The sequence below is a fragment of the Equus caballus genome, chromosome 23 (genome assembly GCF_041296265.1).
Source record: "Equus caballus isolate H_3958 breed thoroughbred chromosome 23, TB-T2T, whole genome shotgun sequence".
Taxonomy (NCBI): domain Eukaryota; kingdom Metazoa; phylum Chordata; class Mammalia; order Perissodactyla; family Equidae; genus Equus; species Equus caballus.
Window position 1 is genome coordinate 63,764,443 of NC_091706.1, and position 20,421 is coordinate 63,784,863.

At 55.6% G+C, this 20,421-nt stretch overlaps 3 protein-coding genes across 13 annotated transcripts; 2 read left to right on the forward strand and 1 right to left on the reverse strand.

Moving 5' to 3' along the window:
• The first annotated feature begins 2,439 nt into the window (after window positions 1–2,439).
• On the forward strand, window positions 2,440–5,788 carry GALT (galactose-1-phosphate uridylyltransferase). 6 transcript variants are annotated; one of them, XM_070248095.1, is made up of 11 exons: window positions 2,476–2,782; window positions 2,911–3,080; window positions 3,300–3,375; window positions 3,464–3,512; window positions 3,640–3,769; window positions 3,922–3,978; window positions 4,137–4,259; window positions 4,545–4,677; window positions 4,780–4,863; window positions 5,187–5,341; window positions 5,610–5,783. In XM_070248095.1, exons 2-11 carry the CDS (start codon window positions 2,973–2,975, stop codon window positions 5,688–5,690), a joined length of 996 nt encoding a protein of 331 aa, XP_070104196.1. In that variant the 5' UTR covers window positions 2,476–2,782; window positions 2,911–2,972; the 3' UTR covers window positions 5,691–5,783. The 6 variants fall into 6 exon arrangements, with proteins under 6 accessions (XP_070104198.1, XP_070104194.1, XP_070104197.1 ...); NM_001433626.1 differs by having other exon boundaries at window positions 2,477–2,616; window positions 5,610–5,788; XM_070248097.1 differs by lacking the exon at window positions 5,187–5,341 and having other exon boundaries at window positions 2,440–2,616.
• An 848-nt stretch (window positions 5,789–6,636) lies between these two features.
• IL11RA (interleukin 11 receptor subunit alpha) lies at window positions 6,637–16,666 on the forward strand. Of its 6 annotated transcripts, none has more exons than XM_070248105.1 (13): window positions 6,637–6,882; window positions 10,446–10,545; window positions 10,834–10,894; window positions 12,178–12,347; window positions 12,470–12,584; window positions 12,736–12,768; window positions 12,854–13,020; window positions 13,684–13,847; window positions 14,620–14,761; window positions 15,076–15,195; window positions 15,310–15,406; window positions 15,634–15,743; window positions 16,254–16,665. In XM_070248105.1, the coding sequence occupies exons 2-13, from the start codon at window positions 10,446–10,448 to the stop codon at window positions 16,268–16,270; spliced, it is 1,296 nt and encodes a 431-aa protein (XP_070104206.1). In that variant the 5' UTR covers window positions 6,637–6,882; the 3' UTR covers window positions 16,271–16,665.
• A 67-nt stretch (window positions 16,667–16,733) lies between these two features.
• CCL27 (C-C motif chemokine ligand 27) lies at window positions 16,734–18,301 on the reverse strand. Its single transcript, XM_005605077.4, has 3 exons — window positions 17,377–18,301; window positions 17,115–17,247; window positions 16,734–16,919 (listed from the first exon to the last, which is right to left on the reverse strand). The coding sequence occupies exons 1-3, from the start codon at window positions 17,444–17,446 to the stop codon at window positions 16,772–16,774; spliced, it is 351 nt and encodes a 116-aa protein (XP_005605134.1). The 5' UTR covers window positions 17,447–18,301; the 3' UTR covers window positions 16,734–16,771.
• Between the last annotated feature and the right edge of the window lie 2,120 nt (window positions 18,302–20,421).

The following is a 20,421-nucleotide window of genomic DNA, read 5'->3' on the forward strand; positions in this document are numbered from 1 at the left end:
CAATAGGGGCTTGTAGCAAAGACGATGCTATACATTCACAAATCCATTCCTTTTGCTCTTGGGCAGCCAGATTACATTCCACAGTTTTACTCTGTAGTTAGATGAGGTCATGTGATTGTGTTCCGGCCAATGCAGTATGGGCAGAATGATGTATGCCACTTCCCTGTCTGGCTCCTAAAATCTTCTGTGAGATTCTTTACATTCTCTCTCTTCGCTCATCTATTATCGTAGTTACATAGAATTAAGCTGTTAGTGGAGAATTCTGAATGCAGCATGGGACAGAGCGCCCCCTCTATCCCACAGTGGACTGTAGTGCTAAGTCACTTAGTTTGGGGTTGTTTGTTACAGCAACTAAGATTACTTACCCTGACTAATACAGGGCAAAAGACATGTTACAATGTACTGTGCAGGTAAAAGAAGAGGTTGGGAAGATGGACCATTTTTTGAGAAACTTCGCCAAGGGAAAGATACAGAAGGGATTATTCAGAGGAGAATGCAGGATTAAAGGAACATATTTTTGTATTGGCTCTGGCTTCTGTGACACTCCTGAACTGACTTCTCCAAGAATCCTGAGTAACAGGGACTAGCCCCCAAATCTGGCCTCTGTCCCTCTGTTCCAGGAGGACTGCTCTGGGACTGTCTAGGTCTGCCGCTCCCTTATCTGGTCTTTTAGAAAGCTTCTCCAGAGCTAGCCCAGTGATGCAGCGGTTAAGTGTGCACATTTGCTTTGGCGGCCCAGGTTTCGCCGGTTCGGATCCCGGGTGCAGACATAGCACTGCTTACTTGGCACCCCATGCTGTGGTAGGCATCCCACATATAAAGTGGAGGGAGATGGGCATGGATGTTAGCTCAGGGACAGCCTTCCTCAGCAAAAAGAGGAAGATTGGCAGCAGATGTTAGCTCAGGGCTAATCTTCCTCAAAAAAAAAAAAAAAAAGAAAAAGAAAAAAGAAAAAGAAAGCTTCTCCAGCACACATGTTTAAAAAAGAAAAAGGAATGTCCTTTGGCCTTAAGAGAGTCTGTGACCCAAGGAAGGGGAATAAGGACCTGGGGTCACAGCCATCTCCCTAAATATTGTAGAGGAGATCACACTTCTGGGAGCTTGGAGGGAAAGGGCTGGATTGGCGCCATCTCAACTATTCTCTTCTTCCCCCCAAAAGTGACCTTGGGGAGACACAGAGAGAGGAGAATTTTGGACATGCTCCTGAAGAGATGTTCCTGAAGGGGCTGAGGAGTTAGTTGACATGATCCAGGGAGTGGCCCTGAAGCACTGGTGTTCTTTGGAAAATGGGGCTGCCTCCAAAATCCAATCAACAAGAAAGACAACTGAGAGTAGAAAAGCAGGTCTTCTCTATCCCCCTTTCCCCCATACCATGAGCAGCCAGTGGGACAGGTAAAATCCTATTTCTCGGCTCCCTGCTCCCTGCCCCCTACCTATCAGCCTCTTCTGATTCCAGTCTGAGGACCCTGGGGCAGAGGTTACCTAAGTGACCCATGACCCAGTTGTTATATCTGAGCTGCAAAACACCTGACTTGGCCTGGCCTGGCTTGGGGGAGGGGGCCTCCCTGCTACTGCCTAGCTCACTAGGTTTCTGTCTTGAGTCTCACTGAAGTCTCAGAGGCGTTTCAGAGAAGCAGGAAAAGCCTTGGAAACTTGAGTTCCAATCTCAGCTTGGCCACTCGTCTCCTGGGTGCCCTTGAGGCCTCTGTTCGCCACTGTGAAATGGGGAGGAGGTTCAGACAATATTTAGATGGCTCTTTAAAAGGGCCAGGGAGTAATTAATTTGAATTTTATCCTAATTTGATATCCTAATTTTATCAAATAATTTAATCTGAATTGTTAGCCAATTGGTTTGATCCAAGGAAAAGTTGGAGAAGGGAAGGGAGCATGTAAAGAAAACACTCCTGACCACACCCAGACGGTGGCGGGGATAGGGTACGGTTATAGTGTGGTACCCACTCCTCCAGGTAATACCTGAGGCCAGGGTTCAGCTAAAGCAGATCAAGCCTCCCCATCCCCTCCAGGTTGCCCCTCCTCCACCATAGCCACTGAGTAGGTAAGTGAGAACCCTGTGGATCCAGGGCTCTACCCTTACTTGACCCTGGAATGTAAGCTACGGGAGGGCCATGCCTGACTTGTGCACACAAGGCCGTCCCTTTGCTCCACATGGAGAGGTGCCTGGCACACTGTAGACATTTGGTAAATGTTTGCTGAATGAATGACCGAATGAATGGCTGCATGCAGCGAAGAATCCTGTAAGCGTCCTGGAGCTGAGGGATCTGCAGGGAACAGCTTTCACGGAGGTTCTTCCAGGACAGTGGTTTTGGCCCTGGAATGGAGTGGGATCATCAAAGTGGCCCCTAAAGTGCCAGGCAGTCCTGAGCCCCGCCCCCAGGGAGCAGGGCGGCCCCCTCCTGCCATCACGTGCTGGCGGCTGGCCAATCACCGGGGCGGGGCGGGGCGGGGCGGGGCTGACCTAGAGATGAGAGCGAGGCGGCCGGGCAGAAGTTCCAGACGATCGCCTCGGTGGCCTCATGTCGCGCAACGAAGAGGGCCCTGAGCAGCGCCAGCAGGCGTCAGAGGCGGACGCCACGGCTACAGCCTTCCGGGCAAGCGGTAACTGCAGGGCGGCCGGGACTCGCTGTGACGCGGAGCCGAGCCCTTCCCTTCCTTAGGAAGTTGTGGTCCCTACCCAGAAGTCGGCGCGCCCACCCGGCCGGCCCGCGGCGAAGGGACACGCCCGTGGTGGGGCTGCCGGCTAATTGGCGCTGGGAACTCCCAGGTCCGGGTCTTTAGCTCCTGAGCTGGACCAGGCCGAGAGGGGGCCTCCGAGCTTGGGCCTGCTGCGGGCTGAGACCCCGGGGGGAGGGAGCAGAGAACTTTGCTGACTGACCTTGACTTTGCCCCCAGAGCATCAGCATATCCGCTACAACCCGCTACAAGATGAGTGGGTACTGGTGTCAGCTCACCGCATGAAGCGGCCCTGGCAGGGGCAGGTAGAGCCCTCGCTTCTGAAGACAGTGCCCCGCCATGACCCCCACAACCCTCTGTGTCCCGGGGCCACACGGGCCAATGGAGAGGTAAGCCTTTAGAGCTCACATCTGCAGGCTGGGCCAGGGGGAGTACTGCGCCTTAGAGTTGCCCCTCACCCATGGGGTAGGGGACCTCCTTCTGGGTCATATCCCACGAAGTCTTTCTGACTCCAGAATGGGCCCCTTGTAGTCTGTCCAGCCCTTGAAGCCCACCAGACGACTGGTGGTAGGGGGCAGCCAATGCTTCTAGCCCATCCTTGTCAGTAGGTGAATCCTCACTATGATGGCACCTTCCTGTTTGACAACGACTTCCCAGCTTTGCAGCCTGATGCCCCCAATCCAGGTAAGCTGGCTCTAGCCGCTGTTGGGGGGAAGAGAGGCTGGCCTTCAGGGGGACTTCTGTTGCAGAGAGTGATAGCCCTTTATCCTAGGACCCAGTGATCACCCCCTTTTCCAAGCCGAGGCTGCTCGAGGAGTTTGGTAACTATGGCTTTCTTCTCTCAGACCTTGAACCCAGGCCTGGACTGAGCACTGGAGTGGCGCCCTGCCCCCAGCACAGCCAAGCCTTATACCTATGTCATCCCTCCCTCCCTCCCTCTCCACCTAGTAAGGTCATGTGCTTCCACCCTTGGTCGGATGTGACGCTGCCACTCATGTCAGTCCCTGAGATCCGTGCTGTCGTCGATGCGTGGGCCTCAGTCATAGAGGAGCTGGGTGCCCAGTATCCTTGGGTGCAGGTCTGTGAGGTCGCCCCCTCCTCTGGATGGGCAGGGAGAGGATGTTGCAGCTTTGGTTCTGGGAAGTGACATGCCTGTTTCCTTAGGGTGTGGTCAGGAGGGGTTGACTGATGTCTTTTTGGCTACTAAAATTCCTTACCCCTACCTGATAGATCTTTGAAAACAAAGGAGCCATGATGGGCTGTTCCAATCCTCACCCCCACTGCCAGGTAAGTGTGTCAGGGGCTCCTTTGGATTTCTGGGCTGAGTCTGAGCCAGCCCTGTGGGGAGGGGAACTGGAGTAAGGGATGGACAGAGGAAGTATGCTAGTGATGGGGCTTGGGGATGAAGAATCTGCCTGCTCTTCTCTGCTTTTGCCCCTTGACAGGTGTGGGCCAGCAGTTTCCTGCCAGATGTTGCCCAGCGTGAGGAACGATCTCAGCAGGCCTATCAGAGTCAGCATGGAGAGCCCCTGCTAATGGAGTATGGCCGCCAGGAACTACTCAGGAAGGTGGGAGAAAGCCAGGCCCTGTGTCCCCAAGGAGCCCCTAACCTCACCCCAAAAAGAGAGAGGTGTGTGAAGGAGATGGGTAGAAGGGAAGTGGCAGAGAGACTTGCTGGGAGGCCATAGCAATAATCTAAAGGAAAGATGATGGTGGTTGAGACTAGGCCAGTAGTGGTGGAGGTGGTGAGAAGATATCAGATTCTGGGTACATTTTTTTCTTCTGCTTCCCCTGCCTATTTGCTGACCCCTCACACTTGCCTTGATGACCTCACGTCCATTTGGTCTGCCCAGGAACGTCTGGTCCTAACCAGTGAGCACTGGCTAGTGCTGGTCCCCTTCTGGGCAGTGTGGCCCTTCCAGACACTGCTGCTGCCCCGTCGGCATGTGCGGCGGCTGCCTGAGCTGACCTCTGCTGAGCGTGATGGTGAGTCTGCCAACTGGAGCCCTGGGGCCAGGCTCTGGATGGGGATGGCTCTGGTGGGGCCAACATCTGGGCCCCAGGCTGAGAGTCAGGCTCTGATTCCAGATCTAGCCTCCATCATGAAGAAGCTCTTGACCAAGTATGACAACCTGTTTGAGACATCCTTTCCCTACTCAATGGGCTGGCACGGTGAGACTTTTGAGCACCCATATCTAGCTAGCCCCAACACCATTTCTGGGCTCCTGGGGCCCAGCCCAGTGGACAGCAACTCCCAGCAGGCTTTGAAACACTGGCTGGGGGAAGTGTCCAGAGCAGGGATGCTGGGGTGGAGGGTGGAGCAGCAAACTTGGTGAAACTATGTCTCCCATGTGCTTTCCAATGCCTGGTCTCCTCTCTGGCAGAGAATGCTGGGAGATGTAGTGTTCAGGTACCTAGCGTGGTTTAGGGGTAGGAGCTAGGCTGACGAACTAAGGAAGGGGCCTCCCTGGCCATGTCTGCCTTTCTCCTGGCAGGGGCTCCCACGGGATCAGAGGCTGGAGCCAACTGGGACCACTGGCAGCTGCATGCTCATTACTACCCTCCGCTTTTGCGCTCTGCCACCGTCCGGAAATTCATGGTTGGCTACGAAATGCTTGCCCAGGCTCAGAGGGATCTCACCCCCGAGCAGGTCAGGACTCAGAGCATCCTGGGTCCTCTCTTCTCTCCCATTTCTTCAAGGGATCCCAACAGTCATGACCCTGAGAACCCCTAGAGCCTGGGCATTCCTAGGGACTTGGGAGCTGCTCAACTCCTTCATCCTCTGATTATTCCAGCAATCTTTATCATAGCATCCCGCTCCCACAAACGTTTCCCAGCGTCTCCTAGGCACTCAGAACTCCATACCACCATTCTGAGCAGCCCTTAACCTCCTTGATTGCCCCCTGTCCTCCTTCCAGGCTGCGGAGAGACTAAGGGCACTTCCTGAGGTTCATTACAGTCTGGGGCAGAAGGACAGGGAGACAGCAGCCATCGCCTGACCACGCTGACCACAGGGCCTTCTGCCTGAGGGAACCAGGGCCTAGGGTTTGGGCAGATGTGGAATCAATAAAACTATGCTTCTGCAACTTTAATCACATATTCTAATGCCAGAGGAGTGTGAACTCTAACCCTTGGGGGTCTGGGGTTAAAGGCTGAAGGCACAGCTCCAGCCACAGCTTTTCTTTGTTTACAGATCTACAAAGACTTAAGGATACAAAAATTCCACCCCAAATCTCTGAATGAAATTAATACTCATTGTTAAGTCTGGCCTATAGATTCTCTTACTCCTGGAATAACAAAGCATCCTAGTTTAAGAAACTGTTAAAATCCTGTGTTCTTGTCTGTGGCTGAGGCTTTGGGAAGGCCCTAGCCCGCTTCACCAGTACCCCTAGGGTGTCAGCTCACCAAACCTGGGCCCGGGGTTTTGGTGGGGAGCAGGCAAGCAGGATCCTGGTCCCAGTGGTCAGTGGCCAGACCCTGGGCTGCTGGCCAGAATCCTGGCTTTGTGAGTGGCTGCAGCTTGGCTCTGCTCCAGCCCACAGGGGCTGACTGGGCGGATAGGGAACGTGTACGTGGCTTTGTGTCCTTGGCTTCTCCAGACTCCCACGTGTGCCATGTATGTGCAGGCTCTGCACACCTCTGTTGCCCTGTGCCCCAGTCATTGCACAGGGGAGTAAAACAGCTCTGGAAAGGAAAGGGCTGCCAGAGTTAGGAGCCCCAGGCCCTGGAAGGAGTGGATGGTTCTTGGAGTGACCCTGGGTCTACCCCCTCCCCTCTGGACCTGTTTCCCTGGCAAGACTGTAGAACCAGCCACGTGGGAAAACAGGCCATGCAACCTAGGAGACTTGATGCCACCTAGTGTCCTCCAGACTTTTAGGTGAGCACAGGGCTTGTGAGCAGTGCAAGGATGGCCAGAACACTTTTTGTCTCCATTCTTCTCTCAAGGAAACTAAGTCTCTGGAAGGGGAAATCACGCCAAGGCTGGACAGTGATGACCTGGCCCAGAGAACCTTGGCTGCCTGCCTTCCAGTCCAGGCTCTTTCTTCCTTGAGACCCTGGAGGGGAAAGTCTGGGACTTGCACTGTTGCTCTGGTCTGGGAGGAGCTCAGACAGACATGGTACACATCTCCCTTGAGTCCTCAGTGACTGGGGAGTGGATGAGAATCCTGGATGGGTTGCTGATTTTTTAAGGTACATGCACACACACCCCTGACCCTACACCTTTGACTTGGCTCCATTTTGGAATCCTCTGGGGAGTTTTAAACAATACTACTGATGCCTAGCTCCAGCCTCCAGAGATTTTAATTTAATTGGTTTGGAGTGTGCCTTGGCGGTTTTAAAACCACAATGTCCAGCAAAGCCTGAAAACCACTGCCCTTCACCAGGCCTCCTTCCTTATCTGGAGTCAGGGGCACCTTCAGCTTCTCAGTCACCTGCCCAGTGGCTCCTGAGCCACTGACCCTGAGGCTTTGTTTGCAGCCAGCTGGGGGTGGGGGGGTGGGGGGAGGGGGGCTTGGAAGCTTCCTGTCCTGCTGTCCCTGGAGGACAGGCCTTCAGGCAAGGACCCAAGAATTCAGCTCCAGACCCTTGTCCCCCAGCAGCAACCTCTTCAGTCCCGGACGGGACAGGAAGTGTCCGGCAGAGGTGGGGGTGGAGGTGATTGGCAGTTGGAGGCTCCAATGGGCCGAGACCCCCCCTATTTCACCCCTCTCCTTCCATTGGCGCCTGGGCGGAGCCGCCCCCACTGCGGGCCCCGGGCGGGAGGGAGGAGAGGCCGGGGCAGAGGGCGAGGGCGGAGGGCGCTGGCGGCGGCGGCCGCGGAAGGTGAGGCCTGGCGGGCGGCGGGGTAGGGAGGAAGCCTCGCCCGGAGGGCGGGGCGGGGTGGCGCACAGATCAGAAGGGCCCCGAGTGACTGACCGACTGTCAGCGTGTGTGACTGTGAGGCTGTGTGTGACGATGCCAGTGTGTGAGACTCTGTAACTGGGTGTCATTTGGTGCAAACGTCTGCCAATGTGACTGCGTGTGTGAGTGTGTATGTGGCTGAGTATGCATGTGGCTGTGCAAGTGTGGGATTATGTGTCTGTGTGTCAGCGTGCAGTTTGGGAGGAGACACCGGGTGGTGTATTTGTGTGTCTGAGAGGGCCTGTGACCACATCAGGGCATATGTTTGGGGAAGGTCTCTGTGGGGTGTAGACTCTCTGTGCCAGGGTGAGAGTAGGTGGCTGGGTTTGTGTGTGCCCATGTGTGACTTCAGCAGTAGTGCAGCCAGTGAGACTTGCACTGGGTCCTGACTGTTAGACTGTGTGGCAGTAGAGTTCCTACCTTGGGGACCCACTTCCATAGCCAGTGGGACTGGCCTTTCTACCTAATGTCCATCAGGGACAGACCCATCCCAGCACAGTGGGCTCCCCTCCTCCTTTCTGTGCTGCAGAACCTCTGCCGCTGCTCTACTGGCTCCCTGTGTGCCGTTTCCCAGGGGGACTCAGTTTCCTTAGATCTCTTTTTCTCTCCTTCTGTCTTCCTAGAGCTGTCATCTCTGTGTCTCTTCACAGTTTGGTCTCCTCAGGTGCCTCTGTGTATCTGCTTTTCGGATCTGCCTCTCTCGTTCTCTGCTTCTCTCTGTCTCTGCTCCTCAGCCTGACTCCCTGATCACCTTTGTCTCTGGCTACCTGGGGGCTCGTAATGCTGATGAGATGCAGGATCTGCCATGCTAAGAGCTTGTGGACGAGGGGGCTTAAACCGTGATGAGGAGTTGCTTTCAGGGGGTGCTGTGACCCCATCCCAGGGGCAGCATGCTAAGTGCGTGCGTGTGACTGTGTGAGTGATGGCTGTGTGTAAATTTAAGTGTGAGTTTGAGTGAGGATGTTTGCGTGTGTTGGCGTGACTGAGTGGTTGTATCTGAGAGTGTGTGTCTGAGGGTAAGTGTGGGTCTTGTGTATCTGGCACCAAGGGACCAAAGGCATTTCCTGGTGCTGGGGCCCAAGGAGTGGAGGGGGAGGCGAGAAACTGCTGGAACGTCCAGGGGAGGGGGAGCTGGACTCTTTGGCTTTTCTTTATATCCCCCAACCTGGGGCCTCTCTTCCCCTCAAAACACAGCCAGCTGTGCCCTGAGGAAATATTTGCTTGGGAGTGAAAAGAGTGGGAGCTGAGTATGTGTCTGATTTTTCATTTGATTGTGTCCACGTGTGTTCAAGGGAGTGTCTTTGTTGACTGAGCCTAGTGAGTCCACGAGCAAATGTGGCTGTCTGAAAACACAGGGACTCTCTTATGATGGGGACAGAAGCAGCCCTCCTTTCCCTCTTGCTGGCCCTGGCTGCGCCTGTGGCTTCCTTTCCAGACTCGGGGGGGAGGCCTCTTCCCTTCCCAGGGCCTCTGGTGGGAGGGGGTGGGAGGGGAGGAGGGAGGAGAAGAATGAGAGAGAAGGAGGGGGGAGGGGGCCTGGCTAGGGGCGGCTGAGCTCCAGGGCACAGAGGGGCGGGGGCAGGGAAGGCTAAGGAGGGGATGATTCTGGGGTCTCAGAACTGAGTGGAGCTGAGACGGGTGCTGTAGCTGGTGGGAGGAAGTCCTGGAGGCTATGGACACTCAGCCGCTGGGATCACCGAGGTAGGGTGGGGCTGAGCAGGGTAAATGTGGCTGGGGGGTCAGGGGTGAGCCACTAGACACACTCAGACAGACACACAGACACGTGGAGGTCCTTTCTCTGCTCTACTTGGGAGGGGGTCTGTACTCTTCCTCTTTTGGAGCCCTCGCCACTTGACCCATCTGCCCCTTCTCCTGTCATGGCCACTTCCCCTACCCTTCCTCCTGCTTTCCCCCATCTAGTATCCCTCTCTCCTAGCACCCCCAACCTCCGTACAGACATGGTTGGTTACCTCCTTGGCCTTTCTGAGTTCCTGCTGCCTCAGCCCCGCCCTTGCCTCACTGAGTCCTGATCTCTGAGCATCTCTTGGTCCTGTGACCCCCACCCCAGGCCCTTGTCCCTGCAGGCTCCTAGCTCCTCTCAGCCTTCTCTTCCATCCCCGCCACCCTGTCTCCATCTGCTGGCTCCTCGCCCGCCCCCAGCCTCTGGCAGCAGCCAGGGCATCTGGATCTGCTTAACTCCGCAGCCTCAGCCTGCACCCTAGCCCCATCCAGCCTCGCAGGCTCGAGACCAACAAGATTCCAGAGTCAGGCCCAGATGAGTGGCCCAAGGAGCCAGAGCAAGGAGCCAGGCCCAGGCGAGAAGAGGCTTGGCAGCCAGAGCAGGGCTAGGCCTCATGGCAGAGGGACAGGGTGGGCTCAGACCCACTGTTACAGGCCCCCGCCCCAGGATGACGAGGGCTGCCTCAGGTCAGTCAGTGGCAATGAGTAGCCCTAGGCCAGGTGGGGGTGGACACCGGAATTCCCTACAGCTGGACTGGAGAGGAGTTAATGGGAGTGACCGAGCTGGTGCCAGCACTTGGTGCCAGGGGTGGGCGTCAAGGGTGGTGCGGGGAGCAGTGCTGGCACAGTCTGTCGCCTCCGGGTTTTGTTCTGGGCCCTAAGCCCAGGACTGAGACGGAGGGCGTGAGGGGGTGTGCGCGTGCGCATGCGCAGCGCTGGTGTCTGATGGAAAGGGGACCTTAGGTCAGATCCCCCAATGATTTCCTATATCCCTACCCAACTCAGTACTTCCATTCACCTCCTGGAAAGCCCCAGTCTGGAAGAGGAGGAGGCAGCCTTTAGCCCCCCACCTCGGGGATGGGGGACTGCTGACCCTGCCTCTCTCCCCACAGATGAGCAGCAGCTACTCGGGGCTGAGCAGGGTCCTGGTGGCCGTGGCTACAGCCCTGGTGTCTGCGTCCTCCCCCTGCCCCCAGGCCTGGGGCCCCCCAGGTGAGAAGAAGCCTGCTTCATGACCCCAGCTCTGACTTGTGACCTGCCACCCTTACTGTGGCCTCTTCCCATGCCTAACCTGTGACCCCCCCCAACCCCTGATATCAACCTGGCAACATCCCCTCTCTACCCTGTCCTCTGACCTCTGTCCCTAGATTATAATGTGATGCTTAGACCCAGTGACCCCATCCAGGGCTTAAAAGCCCGCCCCTTACCCTGTCACTCTCACACAGTGGGGGGTGGGAGAGAGGGAAAGGAAGAGCCTCTTCTCAGAAGTGCCCTCCACAGGAGTCCAGTATGGGCAGCCTGGCAGGTCCATGACGCTGTGTTGCCCTGGAGTGACAGCTGGGTAAGTGCCCCACCTGCCTGTTGGGCCACACTCGTGACCCTTTCTTGACCCTGCCCAGTTCTCATGTCCCTCACACCCCCACCCCCCGCCCCTGGTCAGTAATCCTAGCCTCTCTATCTGTCCGTCTAACCCTCACACCATCCTTATTCAGTAGAAAGTTTCAAACAACCTGCACTAAACACTTGCTAAGTGTCTGGTCTATTCCAGGCCCTGGGACACAGCTGTGCACAAGCCAGGCAAGATGCTTGCCCTCACGCAGCTTACCTCCTGGTGGGGCAAATAAGAATCTTGCCAGGTAGTAACACCTGCAGGGCAGAAAATCAAAAGAGAGTGATGTGGAAGAAGATACCTGAGTGGCAACTTTTTTTTTTTTTTTTTTTTTGTGAGGAAGATTGGCCCTGAGCTAACATCTGTTGCCAGTCTTCCTCTTTCTGCTTGAGGAAGATTGTCCCTAAGCTAACATCTGTGCCAATCTTCCTCTATTTTATGTGGGATGCTGCCACAGTGTGGCTTGATGAGTGGTGCTAGGTCCACGCCCGGGATCCGAACCTGCGAATCCCGGCCGCCGAAGCAGAGCGTGTGAACTTAACCACTACTCCACCAGGCCAGCCCCTTGAGTGGTTACTTTTTATTGTAATCAGGGAAGGCCTCTCTGAGGAGGTGACATTGCAGCTGCTTTCTGAAAGTCAGGAAGGAGGCAGCCATGCACAGGTTGGGGTCTAAGCATTGCTGACAGAGGGAACAGCTGTTGCAAATGCCCTGAGGGGGGATGAGCTCAGCACTCTTGAACAGAAAGACCACCAATGTGACTGGGGTGCAGCAGGTGAGGTGGGGAGGGAGGAGCTAAAGAAGGAAAGGAAGCAAGGACTAGATCACCAGGGGCTTTGCAAGCCGCAAAGGAGTTTGGGTTTTATTGCAAGCACAGTGAGATGCCAATGGAGAGCTGGGGCATCGTCTGACTTATACTTTGAATCTTCCCTCTTTCTGGGGCTGGCCTGGTGGTGCAGCAGTTAAGTGCACACGTTCTGCTTTGGCGGCCTGGGGTTTGCCGGGTCGGATCCCGGGTGCGGACATGGTACCTCTTGGCAAGCCATGCTGTGGTAGGCATCCCACGTATAAAGTAGAGGAAGATGGGCATGGATGTGAGCTCAGGGCCAGTCTTCTTCAGCAAAAAGAGAAGGATTGGCAGCAGTTAGCTCAGGGCTAATCTTCCTTAAAAAAGAAATTAAAAAAAAATAAGTAATGAATCTTCCCTCTCTCTCATCACCTCATCTCACCCCCAGGGCCCCGGTGTCCTGGTTTCGGGACGGGGAGACAAGGCTGCTCCAGGGACCTGGCTCTGGGCTAGGGCATGAACTGGTCTTGGCACGGGCAGACAGCGCTGATGAGGGCACCTACATCTGCCAGACCCTGGATGGTGCACTTGGGGGCATGGTGACCCTGCAGCTGGGCTGTGAGTTGGAGAGGGAGCGTCGGGTGGCAGCGATGAGATATGGGACTCCTGAGTGAGCCCTCAGGATGGAGATGGGGAGGACCTGGGACTTCTCAGTCTCCAGCTGCACCCTCTGCCTCCAGACCCCCCAGCCCGCCCGGTTGTCTCCTGCCGAGCAGCTGACTATGAGAACTTCTCCTGCACTTGGAGTCCCAGCCAGGTCAGCGGTTTACCTACCCGCTACCTCACTTCCTACAGGTGCGTATGCGATGGGGTGTGGATGCCTGTACAGCTGGGTGTGCCGGCACAGTGTGGGTATTTGAGGCATGGAGGGAGGTCCTGAGGGAGGCTTAGAGAGAGGGAGGACCCTCTTTTCCTTCCTGACCTCAGATGGCGCCCTCCCTGCCAGGAAGAAGACAGTGCCAGGAGCTGATGGCCAGAGGTAGGACATGAGGGAAAAGCTGTGGGCTCTAGCTGGATCCCACGATGAGCATTTCCAAAGCCCAAGACCACATCCTCCCTCCTAGGATGAGTCCATCCACAGGGCCCTGGCCGTGCCCACAGGACCCCCCAGGGGCAGCCCGCTGTGTAGTCCATGGGGCAGAGTTCTGGAGCCAGTACCGGATCAATGTGACTGAGGTGAACCCCCTGGGGGCCAGCACACGTCTGCTGGATGTGAGCTTGCAGAACATCTGTGAGTACCCACCCCTGCAGCACCCCCAGGTCGTCACCACAGAGACCCCAAACGGATTTCAGAGTACAGATATCCCAACACAGAACCTCCCCCACCAGAATTCCCAAACATTCCCTCCCAACATGGACCCCATTGCAGCACACAGATGGGCCCCTGTGAGGACTAAGAAGCCAAAGAGATCAGAGCCCAGGGGCCACTGCCTCTACCCCTCCCCACAAGTCCTTCTTGACTGCCTAGCCCTGGGGCTGCCTCTCTGCTTTTAGGGCCCATGCTGAAGGCAGCCTTATCTCCTGTTCTTCCTACCCCGTGGAAGCCCTTGCTGGCCCCTCCTTGCTCTTGATCTGTGTGTGGGGAGGGGGAGGGCACTAACGCTCTGGCTGGAATTTGGGCCAACTCATCATCTTCCTTGGCTGGAAAGCAGAATCGCTTTTTAATTCACTCAACGAACATTTCAAAAAGCCGTCTTAGATCTCAGCTCATTTTATAATAGGGATGACAGACAGGTTGTGAGCCTAATGGATGATCAAGCTTAAGATTTCCCCAACCCCTTGGAAGTGTCTCCCTCGGGTACCTTTAGGTGCACACACACCTTCCCCTGGGACGTGCTGGGGAAGGGATGGGTACCTGCCGCCTGCCCTGACTTTGTGTCTCTACTGCCCTCAGTGCGCCCTGACCCACCCCAGGGGCTGCGGGTAGAGTCTGTACCTGGCTACCCTCGCCGCCTGCATGCTAGCTGGACGTACCCTGCCTCCTGGCCCCGCCAGCCCCACTTCCTGCTCAAGTTCCGGCTGCAGTACCGTCCAGCACAGCATCCAGCCTGGTCCACGGTGAGGCCTGGGATGTGTTGCAGTCTGGGGCTGTGGGTCGTGTCTCTGGTTTCATGTTCCCGGGTACACTGAAGCCGGGTCCTCTCTCCCTACGGAGTGCTCTGCATGGGCCAGGCTTTGTGCTCAGTACTGGGGTTGCAGCGGGGACCACAGACCCAGTCTCTGCCCTGCGGGGCTGTAACTCTGATGTAGGCCCATCTGTGGGAAGACAGCAGTGACTTTTTAAAAATAGCTTTTCTAGGAAAAGGAGTGCCTTTCACCCAGAGGCAAATCCTCATACAAACACTCCTATCCCCAGATGAGAGTTGTGGTGAATTCCTATCTGGAGATGTCAAAGATTGGCTGGCATCAGGTTGGGGAGTGGCTGCCTCAGATAATAACTAGTATTTGTTGGTCGCTGTCTGCCTGCCAGGCACCATGCTACACATTTTACATGTGTTATCTCGTTTAGGTGTATTCACTTCTATTTTACAAATGAAGAAACTGAGGCACAGAGAGGCCCAAGGTCACCCAGTAAGCGGTACAGCAAAGATTTGAATCCAGGCAGTCTGAGGGCACAGCCTGTCTGCATCACCACTGTGCACTTTTGTCTTCCACACCTTAGGTGTAGGCCTGACACCATGGGCCACCCCACGTGAAGTCCAGATGGCTGCCGCAGGCTGACGGCCAGGCCTGGGAAGAAGGGGTGCTCTTTGCAGATGGGGGCTGGGGGGCAGGTAGGCGTGGTGCTTACAAGCTGGATAACGGGCCTATGAATCACCCTCCCTCCCAGGTGGAGCCGGCGGGACTGGAGGAGGTGATCACGGACGCTGTGGCCGGCCTGCCCCACGCCGTCCGGGTCAGCGCTCGAGACTTCCTGGACGCTGGCACCTGGAGCGCCTGGAGCCCGGAAGCCTGGGGCACTCCGAGCACTGGTGAGAGACCGAACGGAAAGGGAGGGGCCACCCAGTAGCATCTCTGGGCGGCCTGGGTGGTGCTAGCGGCCAGGGCAGGCCCGCCCAGGTGGGGTTGAGGTCCAGCTTCTCCCTGGGTTGCCTGCCTCCTCACCTCCCTTCGATTAAGCCCTGGCCCTCAGCTTCCAGCCTGGCGACGCCCCGTCAGGCTCCGCTTCTGAGCCGCCCCTGGGTCCTGGCCGCCCCTGGGTCCTGGCGGCCCCGGGTCTTGCCTGCCAGGCCTGGCCTTGGCCTCCACCCGGCATGGATAGTTCTCAGGTCTCGCCTGCTTACAGGGCCCCTCCCGAAGGAGATGCCAGCGGGGAGCCAGCCCCACACTCAGCCGGAGGAGCAGCCTCAGGTGGCCAGCCCCGCTCCCCCGAGGCCCTCCCTCCTGCCAGACCCTCGGCCACTTGGTGAGCTTGGGCAGAATGGCACAGGTTGTAGACGATGGAAAGCCCCAGAGAGAAAGGGTGCTGAGTTTAGTCAGGCGGGCTTGCTCTCACAGTGGCATGTGACGCTCCCCCCAGACCACAGAGACCCCCTGGAACAGATGGCGGTGCTGGCATCTTTGGGAATCTTCTCTTTCCTGGGACTGGCAGCTGGGGCCTTGGCACTGGGGCTCTGGTAAGTAACTGCCAATGGCCCTTCAGCCTCTGATCCCACGTAGATGCTCTGATACCCATAGACCATGTGCATCCCCACCCCTCATGACTGCCCACTGACTGACTTCCCACTGAACCTGTCTGATTCTGGAGCTCCTCCCCTGCCCCCAACTTTATGATTCTGACTACCCTCCTGACCCTTTACTAATGAACCCTTTTGGAGGATACTGAGAAGCTCCCCACTGTCAGGGAGACAGCTGCCTTTTTATGCCCCAGGCTGCGGCTGAGACCAGGTGGGAAGGATGGACCCCAAAAGCCTGGGTTCTTGGCCCCAATGATTCCAGTGGATAAGCTTCCAGGTGAGTAGGACCTCCAGGAATTTTGGACTCCGTGATGTGTGCCCTCATTTTGAGAGGGTCTGGATTAAGAGCCAGATGTCCTGGTCATTGTAAGGGAGTTGAGAATCAGAATTGGGTCCTATGATGTCTGGGCTCAGGGTTGGGCCTTTCCTTCTTGAGTCCCTGGGCTTGGAGCTGGGTCTTTCCCTCTCTCGCAGAGTACTGGGGCTCCTAGATGGACTCCCTCCTCATTTTCAGGGTGTTAGGCTAAGAGTTGGATATCCATCCTTATCCATCTGTCTTGGGTCAGAGCTAGGTCCCCTCTCTTATTCTTGATGTACCTGGGCCCAGGGCTAGGTTCTCTCTCTCATCTTCAGGGTGTTGGGGCTCACTCAGAGCTGGGCTTCCCTGTTGATTCTTGGAGTGAGTCCATTCTTGGGCTCAGATCTGGGTCCCCTCCCTCATTCTCAGGGTGTCTGGGCCAAGATCTAGTCCTACTATCTCCCTTGATTTGCCTCCTGCTTCTTCTAGGAGCCCCAAACCTATAGAGGATCCAGGAGGGCTTCAGCTGATTCCACCTGTAACTGTCTTGCTGGTGTGGATGGACGGACAGATAGAACCCAGGCAGGACAGTAGATCCCCATGGAGTGGGGGTCTCAGCTGGAACTTCTGTTTGGAGCCCATTTCTATGAGACTCTGTTCTAAACTTGCCGTCTGAAAGGTGCCTGGACCTCTGATTCATCCCAGAGCTGGAGGTCCACCTGAGGAATGTGTGTAGATGTGTATGTCTATGTCCATGTGTGCCCCTGAGTATGTGAGGCAGGGAACATGTGTTCTCTGAATGTATGTATGTAGGTGCCTGAGGAGTATGTGTGGGTCCTTGCCTCTTGGCCTTGCCCCCGGCAGGGGTTCTGAAGGTGTGAATAAAGAGAATGAGGAGGTTCTTCTGTTGACTGCCATGTCTTCCAGATTCGGGGCTCACAGGAGAGTGCATAGAACTTGGAGACCACATTCAGAGATGACTATCCAATGCTGCTTTATTATTTTGGCTATTGGGGGCCCTGGCCCATTTTCCCTGTCAGCCCCAAATTCAGGTTGGGCAGAATCCCTTGGAGCCTCCTCCTTTGGCGCTCAAACCACTGGGCCAGGCTGCGGTTCTGAGGGTGGATGCAGACACTGCGTTGAGACAGGTGAAGCCTGGGAAAGGAAGGGTCCAAAGTCATGGTCATAGCTTGGAGACGAGGTTAGGGCCCAGGGGTTAGGGGAAAAGGCCAAATGAAAACCTGTGCCGACATCAGAATTAGCAGTTGGGGCTGGGGTTGGGATCAGCATCAGGGGTTGGGACTGGATTCAGAGTCAGGGGACAGTATTAGGGGCAGGGTCAAAGCTTACACGATAGCCTGGAGGTGACAGTCCCCATCAGCCTCCTGTACTTCCACCCGGATGACCTTCCTCAGTAGCTTGCTCGAGAGTGGCTGTCGGTAAAGCTGAGTACAGCAGCTAGTGCTGGGTGGCAGCAGAATTGCTAGGAGGCAACGGGGCCATGTGTTCAGAGGGCTCCTGTCCATCAGACAGCTGGAGGCTGGACTCTAGGCCCTTTTCCCTCCATCCCACTCACCCAGACCCCTGGCCTTGTAAACCCCCAAACACTCACCTGCTGTAGGGTCTGTGCTCAGGAGCAACAGTAACAGCAGGAGGCTGCTGGTAGGTGAGGGCCCCTTCATGCTGCTCAGCCTGGATCCTTCTCTCTGCTCTTTCCCTACCTTTTATCTAGATGCCTTTCACCTGGGGCACCAGGTGAGTCAGAGGCAGGTGGAAATGTATTACTCATCCTGTGACACTCCTGGGCCCTAATTGCCACAGACCACTTCTTCTTCTAGGAATGCTGTTCCCCCTGGGTTCTTAAGCCCTGGGCAGAGAAGCTGGGGAGAGGGATAGTGCAGAATATGGGGACTGAGAGTACAGTGAGTAAGGGCAGCCAAGGATCCCCAGTGGCATCCAGTGATGGCCATTGACACTCACATACCCGTAGCTACTCAATCACGGTAGCACCTCAATCCCTCGGTCAGCCTTGCATGGTCAGACAACTAGAGGCGGAATCACACAGCCCTGCCTTATACTCAGCGTCCCACAACCACACAGTTGTGTTTCCACAATCATCCAATCACACAAGCATACTAGCACACACAAATTCTGATGGGGAAGTTGTGGGTGGGGTGGGAGCAGAGGGCAGGCCAGTGCCGACTTGCCTTCATTTCCCCGTCCCCACTTCCTGCCCTAGCCTGCCTGTCTTATCAGGAGAAACTGATGGGAACTGGTCCCCGAAGCAGGCCCTTCTGGCTGAGGAGGAGTCTTGGCTAGGGTCAGTCACATTCAGGGAAGCTGAGAGGAAGCCCTTGTCGTGGTATTGCAGGTGCCTTGGGGCTGAGGTGGGGGCTGTTTTCCCCAGGCAGATGAGACAAGGAGGAAGGATGGGGTAGATAGGGAGGGCAGATGAGGGAAGAAAAAGGTTCTTTAGTGCCAGGTTGCTGCTGCCAAACAAGTAAAAGACCTAAGAAATCTTACTTTCCTGTTTTTCTTATTTTTTTAAAGATTTTATTTTTCCTTTTTCTTCCCATAGCCCCCCAAGTACACAGTTGTGTATATTTAGTTGTGGGTCCTTCCAGTTGTGGCATGTGGGACGCCGCCTCAGCATGGCTTGATGAGCGATGGCATGTCTGTGCTCAGGATCCGAACCGGTGAAACCCTGGGCCGCCTAAGCGGAGTGTGCGAACTTAACCACTCGGCCCCTGGGGCTGGCCCCTTACTTTCCTGTTTTTGCCTAGTCCTGTCCCAGACATGCCAGCCTCTTGCCAGCAAGGGCCTGGGGTTTCCAGACTCAGTCTCTGGCTTATTGAGATATCAGGCTCAAGAGCTCAATTACCTCTCTTTTGTTTTATTCAAATTCCAGCCTCTCTCCACTGTGGGCCTGGAGAAACATCCCCCCTCCCCACCCAGGTCTAGTAATACCTCATCAACAACCACTACACCCTCTGCACCCCATCCTCTTACTAAAGCCGCAACCTCCCATCTCCTTTCTGTCCCTTCTCTGCTAATCCCATACCCAGCCCTCACTCCCCAGTTCCTCTCACCCCCCCAGTGTAAAACTCCTCCTCTTCCTCCTCCTCCTGTCCTTTCTAGGAAGCTGGGAACTGCCTAGGGTAAGGGCAAGCTGCTAAGTTTAGTGCCCCTGGCACCTTGAAGAATTTCCCACTCCTGGTCTGGGGATTTCAACCCTCAAGTCCTGCTCTGTATTTGAAACATAAACGGAGTCATAACCCAGGAATCCAGCTCTTATCTGGTTGTGGCAGGCCTTCTGCTCTGTGGCCAGCTACGCTCTATGGGGCAGGCCTTCTCTTGGAATAGGGACGCGCACCTTCCCTAGGCATCTCTTTCTGCTGCAGGGCTGCTGTAGCAATTCAGAGACAACCATCAGCTCCAAGAGTAGGGACTAGTCCCCCTCTCTGGCTGAACAACTCAAGCTTCTCCCTCCTGTCCAGGATGAGGCTTGAAGGCTCTTCCCCAGAGTTTGTGTTGTGGGTACTCAGGAGGAATTCTGAGTGTCTTGGTGAGGTGCAGGCCCAGGGCTGTACAGGGTACTCCACTATTGATGGGGTTCTTCATGTGGACATTGTGAGGCAATGGCTCAAGAGCCCAGGTCTGTTCTTGAAGGTGGCCACAATCCAGAGGTCACTCATCTTGAACTTCTAGTACAGAGGCCTTAGGGACTCTCTTCCCACCCTTCAGACTGGATTTGTGCCTCAGAACTTGGGTGTAGCCATTGAGGTGCCATTGTCTTGTCACAGATCTGCTCCATCAGCTGGCCATCTGCCACATACTTTGTTGTCTTTCCTGGACCAGTCAGTCCAGAGACTTGAGAAGGCAAGAAATGAATTCTTCCTGGTATGCACCCATCTCTCTCTCTTTTGGTTCTCCAAAGAAAGGGCCAACTCTTCTCTCCAGCCACAACCTGCTGAGGCAGCAGCAGCCCCAGGCTGAAAGTTAGCTTTGCCCTCACCCACAAACTGGGTTGTTGTCTCTTTAACTTAATCCTCTGGTGCCCTTTCTTAGGCTAGGGTCAGTCCCTAACTGAAAGCAGGCTCACTAGGTGACAAGACAGAAAGGGATGGCAGGGGGCAGTGGCTCTTGGGTTCTCCTAGGGAGGTAGCAAGAACTGCTAGGTGGGCTGATGCCAAGCGTCTTTAAACTTGGGATCAGACTGGAGGAGCCGGAAGTTAGGGTATCAACTATAGGAAAGATCTCCAACAGTCTCAGTCACTCCCTGTTGGCAGGCTGAGTGAGGCAGCTTCTAGGAATCTTCCTCTCCTCTTACAGCCTACTTCCTACAACGCTGGGCTTAAAATATTTTAGATCCACTCCCAGGAAAAGAAGATTCTTCAGACAAATGGCAAAGTCTTGGTTAGGAAGAAGGTGGTAGCAGAGAGCTGGGGTAGTGAGAACACATCAATGTGGGGATAAGTTGGAAGACTAGGCCAAGACTATTTAGTTCCCGCCGTGTGTGTGTGTGTGGGGGGTCACTATACTAATAGGATGCCTGACACTGACGAGGGATCCTTGGGAATAACGGGGGCCTTTACATGGAAGGGCACCCTATGGTGGGGGGTTGCGGGGAGGCCCTGTCATTAAGGAAACTGGTCAG

What these genes read in the sequence shown, in the direction of transcription:
- GALT (XM_070248093.1), top strand. Translation starts at nt 2,535, where the DNA reads ATGTCGCGCAACGAAGAGGGCCCTGAGCAGCGCCAGCAGGCGTCAGAG. An exon ending in GCCTGATGCCCCCAATCCAG is followed by an intron (nt 3,376 to 3,536) that starts GTAAGCTGGCTC and finishes TTCTTCTCTCAG; the next exon opens with ACCTTGAACCCAGGCCTGGA. An exon ending in GCCAGGAACTACTCAGGAAG is followed by an intron (nt 4,260 to 4,544) that starts GTGGGAGAAAGC and finishes TGGTCTGCCCAG; the next exon opens with GAACGTCTGGTCCTAACCAG.
- IL11RA (XM_070248105.1), top strand. Translation starts at nt 10,446, where the DNA reads ATGAGCAGCAGCTACTCGGGGCTGAGCAGGGTCCTGGTGGCCGTGGCT. An exon ending in TGCCCTGGAGTGACAGCTGG is followed by an intron (nt 10,895 to 12,177) that starts GTAAGTGCCCCA and finishes TCTCACCCCCAG; the next exon opens with GGCCCCGGTGTCCTGGTTTC. An exon ending in GCCTTGGCACTGGGGCTCTG is followed by an intron (nt 15,407 to 15,633) that starts GTAAGTAACTGC and finishes CCCCACTGTCAG; the next exon opens with GGAGACAGCTGCCTTTTTAT.
- CCL27 (XM_005605077.4), bottom strand. Translation starts at nt 17,446, where the DNA reads ATGAAGGGGCCCTCACCTACCAGCAGCCTCCTGCTGTTACTGTTGCTC. An exon ending in GAGCACAGACCCTACAGCAG is followed by an intron (nt 17,248 to 17,376) that starts GTGAGTGTTTGG and finishes GTTGCCTCCTAG; the next exon opens with CAATTCTGCTGCCACCCAGC. An exon ending in TGTCACCTCCAGGCTATCGT is followed by an intron (nt 16,920 to 17,114) that starts GTAAGCTTTGAC and finishes TTCCTTTCCCAG; the next exon opens with GCTTCACCTGTCTCAACGCA.